This window comes from Pleurodeles waltl, chromosome 1_1 (genome assembly GCF_031143425.1).
Source record: "Pleurodeles waltl isolate 20211129_DDA chromosome 1_1, aPleWal1.hap1.20221129, whole genome shotgun sequence".
Taxonomy (NCBI): Eukaryota; Metazoa; Chordata; class Amphibia; order Caudata; family Salamandridae; genus Pleurodeles; species Pleurodeles waltl.
In genome coordinates, this window is record NC_090436.1 from 217,479,412 (window position 1) to 217,493,929 (window position 14,518).

At 42.3% G+C, this 14,518-nt stretch overlaps 1 protein-coding gene across 17 annotated transcripts in view; it reads left to right on the top strand.

The window, feature by feature from the left end:
• NIPBL (NIPBL cohesin loading factor) overlaps positions 1-14,518 on the top strand; it is a 1,341,000-nt gene that overhangs the window by 1,257,257 nt on the left and 69,225 nt on the right. For all 17 annotated transcript variants that reach the window (XM_069221119.1, XM_069221174.1, XM_069221201.1 and 14 more), the window contains 2 exons: positions 5,079-5,225; positions 8,380-8,762. In XM_069221119.1, coding sequence (XP_069077220.1) covers positions 5,079-5,225; positions 8,380-8,762 — 530 coding nt within the window. The remainder of the gene's footprint in view (positions 1-5,078; positions 5,226-8,379; positions 8,763-14,518) is intronic.

Below are 14,518 nucleotides of genomic sequence, written 5' to 3' on the forward strand. Positions count from 1 at the left end.
AATCAACACAACAAAAGGGGTAGCCACTCCAAGTCCACAAAGGGTTCAAAATTTTCACAAGGTGATACAAGCTATGTATCCAACACAAAAGATACACGCAAAGATGGTCTTAAAACTCCTAGGCATGATGTCCTCATGCATAGCCATTGTCCCAAACGCAAGATTGCACATGCGGCCCTTACAACAGTGCCTAGCATCACAATGGTCACATGCACAGGGTCACCTTCTAGATCTGGTGTTGATAGACCGCCAAACATACATCTCGCTTCTATGGTGGAACAGTACAAATTTAAACAAAGGGCGGCCTTTCCAAGACCCAGTGCCACAATACATGATAACAACAGATGCTTCCATGACAGGGTGGGAAGCACACCTCAATCAACAGCATCCAAGGACAATGGGACGTACATCAAAGAAAGTTTCATATAAATCACCTAGAATTGTTAGCAGTATTTCTAGCGTTGAAAGCATTCCAACCAATGATAACCCACAAGTACATTCTTGTCAAAACAGACAACATGACAACAATGTATTATTTAAACAAACAGGGGGGAACACACTCGACACAGTTGTGTCTCCTCACACAAAAAATATGGCATTGGGCAATTCACAACCACATTCGCCTAATAGCACAGTTTATTCCAGGGATCCAGAACCAGCTAGCAGACAATCTCTCTCGGGATCACCAACAGGTCCACGAATGGGAAATTCACCCCCAAATCCTGAACACTTACTTCCAAATTTGGGGAACACCTCAAATAGATCTATTTGCAACAAAAGAAAACGCAAAATGCCAAAACTTCGCATCCAGGTACCCACACCGGCAATCTCACGGCAATGCTCTATGGATGAATTGGTCAGGGATATTTGCGTACGCTTTTCCCCCTCTCCCTCTCCTTCCATATCTAGTAAACAGATTGAGTCAAAACAAACTCATACTAATAGCAGCAACATGGGCAAGACAACCTTGGTATACCACACTACTAGACCTGTCAGTAGGACCTCATGTCAAACTACCCAACAGGCCAGATCTGTTAACACAACACAAACAACAGATCAGGCATCCAAACCCAGCATCGCTGAATCTAGCAATTTGGCTCCTGAAATCCTAGAATTTGGACACTTGAACCTCACACAAGAATGTATGGAGGTCATAAAACAAGCTAGAAGGCCATCCACTAGACACTGCTATGCAAGTAAATGGAAAAGATTTGTTTGTTACTGCCATAATAATCAAGTCCAACCATTGCATGCATCTCCAAAAGATGTAGTAGGATATTTACTACATCTACAAAAAGCAAATCTAGCTTTTAATTCCATAAAAATACATCTCGCAGCAATATCTGCTTACCTGCAGATTACTCATTCAACTTCCCTATTTAGAATACCGGTCATTAAAGCGTTTATGGAGGGCCTAAAGAGAATAATACCACCAAGGACACCACCTGTTCCTTCATGGAACCTCAACATTGTCTTGACAAGGCTCATGGGTCCACCTTTCAAACCCATGCATTCTTGTGAAATGCAATACTTAACGTGGAAAGTTGCATTTCTCATTGCCATTACATCTCTAAGAAGAGTAAGTGAATTTCAGGCATTTACTATACAAGAACCATTTATTCAAATACACAAAAATAAGGTAGTTCTAAGAACCAACCCAAAATTCTTACCAAAGGTCATCTCACCGTTCCACTTAAATCAAACAGTTGAATTGCCAGTGTTCTTTCCACAGCCAGACTCAATAGCTGAAAGAGCACTACATACATTAGACATCAAAAGAGCACTAATGTACTACATTGACAGAACAAAACTAATTAGGAAAACAAAACAACTATTTATTGCATTTCAAAAACCTCATACAGGAAATCCAATATCAAAACAAGGTATAGCTAGATGGATAGTTAGGTGCTTCCAAACCTGCTATCTGAAAGCAAAGAGACAGCTGCCTATTACACCAAAGGCACACTCAACCAGAAAGAAAGGTGCTACCATGGCCTTTCTAGGAAATATTCCAATGAACGAAATATGTAAGGCAGCAACATGGTCTACGCCTCACACATTTACTAAGCACTACTGTGTAGACGTGTTATCTGCACAACAAGCCACAGTAGGTCAAGCTGTACTAAGAACTTTATTTCAAACTACTTCCACTCCTACAGGCTGAACCACCGCTTTTGGGGAGATAACTGCTTACTAGTCTATGCACAGCATGTGTATCTGCAGCTACACATGCCATCGAACGGAAAATGTCACTTACCCAGTGTACATCTGTTCGTGGCATTAGTCGCTGCAGATTCACATACGCCCACCCGCCTCCCCGGGAGCCTGTAGCCGTTTGGAAGTAATCTTCAACATTTGTACATTTGTAAATATATTACTTTTACCTTCATTTTGTACATACTTAGTCATTCCATTGCATAGGCACTATTACTAACATACACAACTCCTACCTCACCCTCTGCGGGGAAAACAATCTAACATGGAGTTGACGCCCATGCGCAATGGAACCAAAGTAGGAGGAGTCCCTCGGTCTCGTGACTCGAAAAGACTTCTTCGAAGAAAAACAACTTGTAACACTCCGACCCAACACCAGACGGCGGACTATGCACAGCATGTGAATCTGCAGCGACTAATGCCACGAACAGATGTACACTGGGTAAGTGACATTTTCCTTACATGTGCATGGACATCTCTTTATATTGATATACTCTTCACCCTCTGCGGGAAAACAATCTAACGATGGAGTCGATGCCCATGCGCAATGGAACCGAGAGGAGTCGTCTCTCGATCCAGTGACTCTGAAAAGACTTCTTCGAAGAAAAACAACTTGTAACACTCCGAGCCCAACACCAGATGGCGGGATGTGCACAGCATGTGAATCTGCAGCGACTAATGACACGAACAGATGTACACTGGGTAAGTGACATTTTCCATATATATATATATATATATGTTCGGTGGCATGTGTAGCTGCAGATACACATGCTGTGCATTATCCTGCCATCTAGTGTTGGGCTCGGAGTGTTACAAGTTGTTTTTCTTCTAAGAAGTCTTTTCGAGTCACAAGACCGAGGGACTCCTCCCTTTCGGCTCCATTGCGCATGGGCGTCGACTCCATCTTAGATTGTTTACTTTCCGCCATCGGGTTCGGACGTGTTCATCTTCGCTCCGTATTTCGAATCGGGAAAGTTAGCTAAATATTGAAAATTCAACTGTATTGTTCGCTCTCGATACCGGTTTAGTGTTAGCTTATCAACACCGATAGTAGAAGCGCTCTGGCGGCCCTTCGGGGCTTCCGCTCTTCAGTGGGGCCTTGTTGGCCCGACCGCATCCATCGACGAAACTAATGGACCGGACCCCCTTCCGCTTCTGTCCGAAGTGCCACTCGTAGTATCCCTATACAGACCAACACTTGGTCTGTAATCTGTGTTTATCACCAGAACACAGGGAGGATACTTGTGAGGCCTGTCGGGCGTTTCAATCAAAAAAGACCCTACGTGATCGAAGAGCGAGAAGACTTCAAATGGCGTCGACACCGAGAGAACAACTCGACGTCGAAGAGGAGGAAAGCAGGTGGTTTTTTATGTTCATATTGTCTGTTCTCTTCGGACACATTTTTGTCCCACTGCCATAGTAACGCTGTTCCCATACTTTTCAATGCCTTAATGACTTTACTTGCATGTGGGCCTCCCGCGGTTCTTGTGGTGTATGTTCTTACTCATCTACATTTCTAACAGTATCTAGTCTCTTTTTTTCTTTTTTACTCCGATTTGTTCTAGTTTGTGAGTTTTAGTAGGATCAGACGTGATCTGCATTAAAATCTGCTACGCATTGGCCAAGACGCAACTCCTTGAGGGCTTGTGTGTTCATTCTACCAGAGTCATATCCGCGACCACTGCATTAAAATGCAGAGTTTCGGTCCTGGATATATGCCAGGCAGCAACATGGGCTTCCCTGCACATGTTTACCTAACATTACTGTCTGGACAGTCAGGTCCACTATGACGGGGCATTTTGCCCATTTGGCCCTGCAGGACTTCTTTGTCTGAAATTGGTCTGCAGACCCACTTCTGGGGATGGTATAGCTTTGGTATCTAATTCTAAAGTAAGAAATCTGCAGCTTGATGTCTCCACCAGATGAACAAGTTACTTACCTTTGGTAACGCCTTATCTGATAGAGACAGGATCTGGCTGCAGATTCCTTACTGACCTACCCGTCCTTCCCACTCTGATTTCTAAAGACAGGAACTCCCCTTACAGGGGAGGCTCTACAAACTAATTTTTCTTTTTCTCTCAGTGATCTCATTCTGGGAATTACTTGCCGTCAACCTTTAGGATTTTGTTCATATTGTGTGCCGGCCATCACGTTTGCTCTAGTTAGATTATCCCTACAATCCCCCTAGATGGCAAAAAAAAGTAACTCTAATACAGACTGAGTGGGCTTGTGGGGACGATGAATGGACATGCATTTATTGGACTTCCTTTTTTACTGATGCTGAATTAGCTGGTGAAGTCTTATGCCGCTGACATGTAGTCAGAATGTCACATAGAAGCAATGTGTGTCTTTGAAATGCACATACAAAGAAATACATTTCACGTTTTAAAACTGAATCTGATGTTTTCTCCAGGTCACATTGCCCTATTCAATGTCAGTTGTTGAACATACCAAACAAATGAGCATTTAGCCTGTAAGATGAAGCCTGTAGAGGATTGTTTTTCACCCTGTTGCATAGTAAGTGGGACTGAAATTGGGCATTTTCATTGCCAGAGACAGACTTAAAGCTCTGTTTTCAGCTTGGTGCATTTTAGTTATAAACCCAGACCAAAGGGTGGCGGCGATGTGTTTGGGTGTCTGTGTACTTGTTTTATGCATTCCACAGACTAATGACATTGCACAACTTAGATTGATAAAGAGCCACGTTGGGAACAGATGCACGTTAAATGCATTGTTAATTCCATAGTACTGCTATATTTGAATGAACATTTTGGCATTTTATAACTGTATTACACATACTTTGCAGGCTGCATCCTTTGTCCTGTTTGCACAAATCTGTAAATTAATGTTGTTTCTTTCTGCAGAAAACAGAAGTGAATATGCTTTTATATATAGCAGACAACCTTGCCTGCTTCCCTTATCAGACTCAAGAAGAACCTCTCTTTATTATGCATCATATAGACATCACCTTATCTGTATCTGGTAGTAATCTGCTCCAATCTTTCAAAGAGGTAAGTACAGTCTAATAACATGTATAAAATATGTATTTATTTGACATGTATTATGCCCTTCTAAAATTTCATGTAGGTGCCATATTATAACGCATTCCCAACCCTTCCTTTGCAGTATGCATTGCCAGCACAAACATATTTGTGCAGTATTCCACCTTAGTGCCAGACAGTCACAAAGAGAAAATTCTGATTTTTAAACCAACTCCTGACAAGTTTTAGTACGTTCTGTGCCAGGGCAATAAAATGGGAAGAACAAAAAAGCAGTTAATAAAAATCATGAAATTAATCTCAGCCACTGACAATTACTAGCGTCTACATTCCAGTCCGTTTTTGCCTACTGTCTCACTACAGATATGAACCGGCCATATGCAGATCAACCTCGTCCATCTCCGATTAAACAGTCCAGCCTGAACTGCCAGGCTAGATCCCTTCTGAACAGAAAATATAAGCAGCCCCAGACCAGTTTCGGTTTATTTGGGGTGCTGCTTGAGTGTTACTGCACGGTGAGCCCAGGACTTGTATCTGGTCATTACTCTCACATTTAGGGCTTCTCACTGTTGGGGTGGGGGTGGGGGTGGAGGGTAGAGGGGGACACACAAGTGACGAGCCTATTGTTCAAAATAATCTCAGCCCCTGCTAATTATTTGGGGCTGCATTCTAGTAATAGGTTTTATTTTTTTGCCTTTTTTCCTCTGTCACTTTAAATAGGAACCATCCATATTTAAATTAATTAAGCTCGGCATTCCTCTTGTAGTAAGTCCAGGCTGAACTGCCAGGTCCCCTCTAAGTAAGAGCAAAAGCAACCCCAGACCACTTTCTTACCACAATTGTGTTAATGTTCAATTTTTTTTACTGCAGTGTAAAGGTCAAAATATGTGTAACCACTGTACAACATCAACATGAATGCTCGCATGTCGCCTTACAAAGCAAAACCTTATCCTTCAGTTCTAAACAAAGAACTTGGAAAAAATAGCTAGGTACAAAACATGCATGCAGATCTGCTAAGAATAATGCGCTATGCAGGGATGTGGCGCCACAGCCCATTTAAGGCTTGCCATTGAGTCATGTCCCTACCCGCCGAACAGTTTTAACAAACATTGTCCGTAGGTCTAGCTATTATTGTGAGTCCTGAATAAAACATTTAAAAGCCTGCAGCAGTGAAACACAAAAAAAAAAGTATTTGTTTCTGCTCGTTCCCAGATGTGATAAGGTGCCTTACAGTGAGACACCCTGCACGCTGACATGTTTTTTCATTTTAGAGTAGCAAACAGAGAGAGCCAGAAACACAGTGAAGCAGCAGTCTACAATATCATTTGTATCTCCTCTGTTGCCTGTAGCAACCTTATAACCCAAAAGAGCCCAAGGAAAGAATGGGAAACCTGCAGGGTCCACACACAAGCCATTAGAAAGCCATGACAGGGAGGTATTGTGCATTTGTGCATGCAGCCTTCCTTCAGAAGGTACAAGAGAAGAATGGGCTTAAAACATTACAAGGATTTGTGTTGGATGAGGGGAGCAGGAGCAATGAGCACTTCTCTTTTACCCAGACTTAGAATAAAGTTGATCATTTATTAATGTATCCAGCATGAAAGGACTTAAGTGAAAACATGTAACACCTGAGATCGGTTGGACACATGTGACATCAGATACCTCTGAGGTAGAAGAGAAGAGTTTAATAAGGAACTCTGTTTGGGAGATGGCGTGGCTTGATACCACTGAACCCAGTAATGCTTAAGGGAGTAATGGGATATTTCTCTCTTGCATAGATATTTTCCACCTCCTGTAGAAAATAAAATGCCAATCTGAGGTTCACACCGATGGTGTTGTGCTCCAAAAAGAGAAGTAATTTCTTATTTGAAGCACTGGACACCCTAGTCCATTCTTGAGTATTGCTTTTTTACGTTTGAGAAAGTTTAAAAAGATAATCAAAGATACTCTTTTAACATCTGTTAATATTAAGACAGATACTTTTCCCCTACCACTACCAAAACACAGAGGGAAGGGAGAGTTCCTAGGCCAAAAACGTTTTTACCTTGGATAATCTGTAAATGTCCATCAACCAATAACTAACTCAACAAATACTTAAGACATCGCTGAGCTGCTATATAATGTTTTCTAATTTGCATTCTGTGAGCCACTGTGATGAGCAAAGTAGAGTGTGTACTTGATTTACAAACTCTTCGGGAAATTCAACTCGTGGACTTTCTCAAGTGACCCCCAACTTGTCCAGGAAATCCCACTTCTGTGGCTTTTTAATAAATATATGCATTGGTCCAGTTTTTATTCTTATATTCTGCAACAAACGTAATCCTGCTTCTCAGAAAATAAGCACTTGCTACTGTTTTGGTCACCGATATAATACATGTATATAACACTGTCCAGAATTCTGAGTAGGACAATCCAGCTTTACCCCCCAAGATTGCACTCCAGAGCTTAATGGACAAATATGCAGTAGTACCACTATTTGCAAGTAGTCATTGCTCCCCACTAGCGACTAGATACAGCCCCCTCTTTAAGGGAATGGACTGAAGGCATATGATACACATGTATCTCAACAAAAGCTGAGGAACATGTGTATCCATTGAGGAGATTCCCCAGAAGTATCGCAAAGTGTGAGGCATTTGATGGGACTACCATTGTAGGCAATCTACTGTGATCAGGGTGGGTGCTAATTATTGATAGAGAGACAGATGGATGTATGGGTAGATGGATAGATTGATCTGGACTATGCTGGGTAAAGCTGTATGTCGTTTAGCTAAAGAGGTATTTAAAAGGTTATATTTAGTGTTGAGCGTGCACTTCAATTTAGATTAACTGATTATGTTAAGTCATTAATTGAGCCAAAAATACCAGCCTTGGAGGATGATCTTTGCAACACACTGTATAGTGAAAGTGTGCCTCTGATTCTGTCTGAATTAGTCCTTGCAACATCAAAGTAATCACTTAAACTGCTGGGCTGTATTGGCTGCCATAGTGTTAGCAAGTGTTTACAGTAGCTCAGTAATTGTATCCCTAATTAAGTTGTTTTATTATCTTCCGTTGTACCAAATTACATATTTTACAGTCCTTTTACTTTCAGGTGCTTTACTTACCATTTTTCTTTTGCTTAAGTCATTGGTACTTTATTTAACATACAATCATCCCTTGTCTGCAGTCAATGGTCAAGGAGAAAACTAAAGAAAAACAGAAAGAAAAAACGAAAGAAAAAGTAAAAGAGAAAACAAAGGAAAAAATGAAGGAAAAAACAAAAGAAAAAAGTAAGGAGAAAAAATCCTCCTCTGATGAAGATGATGATAAAGAAGACAATGAAAGCAAAAGCGAGGCTGAAAGTGAGGAAGAAATCAAACGTCCGCGGAAGTCAAGAAAACGTGCTAATTCAAACTCTGATTCTGATGATGATGATGATGATCTAGATAGTGTACTGCGATGTTTGCCGCCTGATTTAGCTCTGATTGAGTTTGCAAATGCCTCCCAGGGCATTCTCTTGCTTCTGATGTTAAAACAACATTTAAAGAACCTTTGTGGATTCTCAGACAGGTAATTGGTATTAACTATTTGTTTTGGTCAAGTTTGTTCTTAAAGATTTATTATTTAAAACATTTTTCAGTAACTATCCTGGAGTAGATTCCCAGTTTTCTGACATAGGCCTGATGCTTTATGAAAAATGTAAAACATATTTTTTCAGCTAGTCTTCCAGTAAAAACCTACAGTGTGTATGTGGGCCTCTTCTGGGTGCCCAATCTGTATTCTTTTTGTATGTACAACTGTATCAGATTTTATTTTGGTTCTTGCAGATAAAATGAAACCATCACTTTTCTTTTATTTGTATCCCATTTCTATCATACGACATGGAGGTAAAAATTGCCATACATTGTCATAATCAGTGACTAGCACCAGTGGTGTTTGGGTAATGACATACAAAAAAGGGTACTAATAACCTTTGTTTGGAACGGCTGGAGAAGGAAAGTCCCTTTCTGGAAGTAAAGAGATTTGGTGAAGAGACTGAAAGTCAACCCACACAAAGCTTATGCATTCACCAACTGTGCTTTAGCTGCCAGTTACTGTCGTGGTTACTGTTCTTTCCACTACCCATAAGCGCTAGTACATGTCTAAGTACTACAGCGGCTCAATCTTGCTTAACCTTCTTTAGTTGTGGTTTCACAGAGTGTCATTGGTGTTAAGGTCCTTCTTGCAAGCTTTTGGTTGAACTGCAAATCTTTTTACCAAAGTCCTCTTGCCCATTCACTTTTCTACACACCATCTTTCCCAAGAATCATCCTGTTCATCGGTCAGTGTGCTCTAAAACATTGGAGCACTTTCAGCTCTGCAAGTGCTGTACTTTAGATTGCCTATGCCAACCTCAAGAAGGCCCACTTCTCACTACTCCCCCCGTAGTTATGAGTCTCTAATGTTTGTTTGGACAATATCTGAACCCAGCTTCTTGCTATTATGACCTGCAGCATTCATTTCATTACTTGCAAAACCTGTAAGCATTTTCATGGATATGTAATTTACTACATTTGCCACAACAGTTACGAAAGACAGAGACTGCCTCTCACTGTTTGTATGCTTTTAACTTGTGCCCTGTTTAACTTGTGTGCTTTCTGTTTAAACTTTTACACTTAACACTTGCAATTTGCACTTTTCTTGCCGCTGTTAGCCGTGGCAGATGTTTGAGGGTGCTTCCTGATTGTCCAAAGCGAACCAATCAGTAGGGAAGCTGGGCAGAGCCTGTTAGATCTCGTAGCCCTAAATGTCTGCAGCATCACGGTCGCCTTCCCATAACGAAGACTGCCTCCCTTGTTAGTATGCTTTTAACTTGTGTGGTTTTTGTTTAAACCTTTACACCTAAAACTTGCTATTGGCACTTTTCTCGCCGCTGTCAACTGCGGTAGATGCTTGATGGCGCTTCCTGATTGCCTAGGAGTTCCAGTCAGTGGGGAAGCTGGGCAGAGCCTGTTAGAGCCCGTAACCCTGAATGTCGACAACAGCCTGTTGGAGTCTCTTAGCGCTTGTGGCCCTAAATGTCAGCAGCAGCCTGGTCTCGCGTCCATAACAGAGACTGCTGCACACTGTTTGTATGCTTGTAACCTATGTGCTTCTGTTGAACATTTTACACCTAAAACTTGCTGTTTGCACTTTTCTCAATGCTGTTAGACTTGGCAGACTCTTAAGGGTGCTTCCTGATTGGCCAGGGGGAACCAGTCAGTGGGAAGCTGGGCAGAGCCTGTTGGAGCTTGTAGCCCTAAATGTCGGCAGCGGTGCAGTTGTGCACAGCAGGCATGCCAGAGGCAAGCCCATCTGGGGCTAGGAACTAGCCATTATTCCCATAAACTCACCTATGTGTCAACTGAACTCAGAGACCTCTATTCGGTAAGATTTCAACTTGACCCCTCTATCGTACTCCAACTTTCCATCCTATGGCTACTTACCAAGAATAGTCCAGTCATTAAGCCCATTAAATGTGACACCTCCTTACCAGGAGACGTAGATAAACTATTAACACAACAAATCAGATCTGTCTTTTATCTAAACACCAGGTTCAGGGTCAAACACCAGCTAGAAATATTTCAACTACTGGACCTTGACAAGCCTGATATACTATTCCTATTTGAAACCTAGCTAACAGATGAATTCTCTCCTGATATACTAGCAGTTCTTCCAGAAAACTATTATTTACTCCAGGCCAATAGACTTGCAGGTAAACTGGTGGATGAGTGGCTGCAATAATTGTGAAAAGGTTGAGATTCACTAGTCTTGAGTCATTCAGTATTCCAGCTATCGACAGTCTCATAAACAAACTTGACCCCCTCAACTTCTCCTTTCAACTGTTCCTTGATGTATAGACCTCTGGACCATATGCCCCATTTCACACACACCTTGATGGATCTTCTGTCCCCCTAAGTAATTGAATATGTGAAAATACTGATAATTGGAGATTTTAACTAATGGGCTAATGAAAACTCTGGTGGGGATTATTCCACTGACCTTACAGATGTACTGTTCAAAATTCAAGTGGTTTAGCATATGTTTTTGCCCACCGATAACAAAGGCCATAGGTTAGACCAGGTGTGGTCAATGAACTTGTCACTATATAACCTTACGGTCATGCCATGTGAATGGTCCGATCAATACTTAGTCAAATTTCCGCTTGTCAGTCTGGTTTTTCCTAAACTCTCCACTAACTTTGGAATCCATATGGAAATTAGGCTAGAGTTATTTATTATCTAAACAAATATTCTGTACCTCTTTAGTGACATCTCCTTCCGATATACAGACAATGTAAACCAGCAGGAGGAAGTAATTACTGTAGGAGGCTGGCTCAGTTTATGGTATACACCTATGGGGTGGCACCCTATACTGAGTCCAGGCAACCCTTAGTGATAATGAATAGGTGTCCAGATAACAAAAGCTCTCTAGGTGTAGCTGAGGCGAGTAGCTGAAACTTATCCAGGAGGAATGTAAAGCACTTGCAATACCACAGTAGTCGGACAGTAAGTCACTCACAAGAAAGAACCACACAAGTGTTGCAAAAATAAAGGATTCTTTTTTCCAGCACTACTACTAGACTAGCATTGGTACATCTCCCTATGGAGATATCTACACACAATATGTACACAAAATAACCAGCATAATAGCATAAAATACACAGGGCCCTAAACCATATACTAAAAAAGAGGAATGCGAAATAGTGAACCCAGGTAAGTGTGCAGGGTTTTGGAATTTATTAAAATATCTACTTGTCCATGGGAAATGTTACTTCTTAAATCTACTTGTCCTGTAAAAAAAAATCTACTTGGCCCTTTGGTGCCATGTAGTGCAGCGACACATAGCAGCAATCTCATTGTATAAGAGCTCTGATTATGCCAGGACTACTATTGTAGGGCTTGAATACTTGCAAGTTCAATCCCATGCTATAGCAGTTTCCTTATTTTGCCACTTTTCCGCAGACCTTTGTACTGGTGCTGGAGGGAGCAGTAAGCAATAGTTCTAGGGCTGGAATGCCTTTGAGTCTGCAAACTTACTAACTTGCATGTTTTAAGGATTTTCCCTAATCTTTTCCTATAATGAGAAAGGTTGGACATTTACTCCTGACAATGGCATAAATAGAAGTTCTTCCAGGGTTGGGGAAAAAAGTGGTCAGAGGGAAAGTGAACTTGTAAACGCTCAACAGATTTTCACATGAATATTTGCTTGTGTTAAAATACAGTTCACAAATATTTTCTAGGAGTATGATTTCCTGGTCTACTTCTGTAAGTTCTTGTGAATTCATGAAAGCCACTAATTTAAAGACACATACCATGGGTGCACTTTAGTGCTGTACTGAGAGTGACCCGCCCCTCTGCTCCCCCCCAGAGGGGGGCTGTGGGGCCTGTAAGCCACTGATGTCAATATGTGCTTTTTGAGACCAACATTTTTTTCTTTTTGCCACTGTTTGTTACAATTGTGAAGGGCTGGCAGTTCCCACATCAATAAAGTGTTACAAAAGCATGTCAAAACAAGACACGCATTGACAAAACCATAAGGAAAAAAAACTGGGATCGGGTGGCTTTGCCAGTGCTTGTTTATTTTCATGCTTCCCCCAATCTATTTTTGGGAAATACTAGTATGCATCAACACACTTTACTAAATGACAAAGAAATAGCACTTAAAATTTCACAGAAGGTTTTTTTTTACCTGCATTTTATTCCTGGAACATTTTATTCTGAAAGCAAAGAATCATCACCCTTGCTTACAAGCTTCTGTAAACATTTGCATCAGAGAACATTCTGGGAGCATTATACTTAACATCATATTGTTAAACCTTTCAAACGTGTTTCCACTTTTTTTTTTTTTTTAAACTGGAACCACTGTCAGTAGTGCAGTGTGACCTTAAAACATTTTACAGTGCTCACCCTCATAATGAAGGCTTGTCATTAATGAACCACAAATACAAGTTAGAACAGCATTAACATATGGACACACATTACTTCAACTGCAGGCAGTTCCCTTGTCTGTAAACTGGCAGCCAAAGGATTTGCGCCATAGGGGGTTGGGCCTACTTGTCCCAAGGAAAACATAAACATGAAAACCTGTTGCCCTTGACCCCAAACGATATGTTCCGGGCGTTAGGCGATAGGAATTCCACATCCCGGAGTGTGGTAGTTAGCTAGGAGCTGGGGGTAGAGGAGCACACCAGAGGTAAGTACTGTAAGTATCCCCAGTGAACCAGGTACAAGGTAGTGACCCACCCAGTCATCCCATAGGCTAACACAAGGAGTAGTGGTTGGAGTTGTTGTAATTCAGGAGCCTTCCCAGTGGACCCCGAGGAAACAAACAATAGGAGGTTGTAGAGTGCCCCTATCCGAGGATACCCAGAAGACAGGAGTACCAGGAGCTGCAGAAGTTTCCGGTCCCCAGATTGCAAGAGGGTCAGTGACCAGCCAGATCACCAACAAGCATTGGCAAATGCAAGCAGGATCTGAAGAGGTAATTGCAGAGATTTGGGGACTAGCAAGGTCCAGGAGGCTCTGCCATGGAGGGGGAGTCAGGGCAGGTCCTCAGCACTCAGGAAGGCCAGCAGAAGTCGATGGAGCCCCCATGAGGGACCCACAGGTGATGACCACAGGGAGTCATAAGGGGGCATCAGCAGCACAACAAAACCGAAGTCCCACAGCTCAGGAGTTGCAGGACAGGGGCTGGTCTTTGAGTTGCAGTGCTGGTGGCCATGGCTTCTTGGTGCCTGAAGATCTCCTGAAGGAAGAGTCAACAAGCCTTGGCATGAGCAACATTCGCAGTGCACATGGGTTCAAGTGTAGTTGGTCAGGACCCAGAGGAAGCCACAGACTCACCACCCACCTGTGAAGTAGAGCTTTCCGATGTCCGCGGAACAGGAGACCCCACCAGCTGGTTAACGTTGTCTTGAGGTGCCTTCGGATGCAGGGGAGTGACTCCACTCCAATTGAGATTCCTTCATGCTTCCGGGTGCAGAGTCCTTGTTATCCTGGGGGACGCATAGCCTTGGATGTTTCAGAATTTTTAAAACAATGTTGCAGTGGGAGCCTTCCTACCAGGAGCAGACATGTCTGATTCCAGAGCAGACCAGCAGCTGTTCCAGAGGCCAGGAGCAGAAGATATCTATACTCTACTGTGTAGAGTCTTGCTCAACCAATCTGAGGACCCACCTACGAGGGAGCCCTTTAAGTAACCTTAAAACGGGGTTGGTCACTCTCTGAGGTGACCCACCGATTAGAGGGGGCTCAGGGACGTCATCTACCTGGTCTAACCAGTCAGATGCTCCCAGGGGCCTCTGC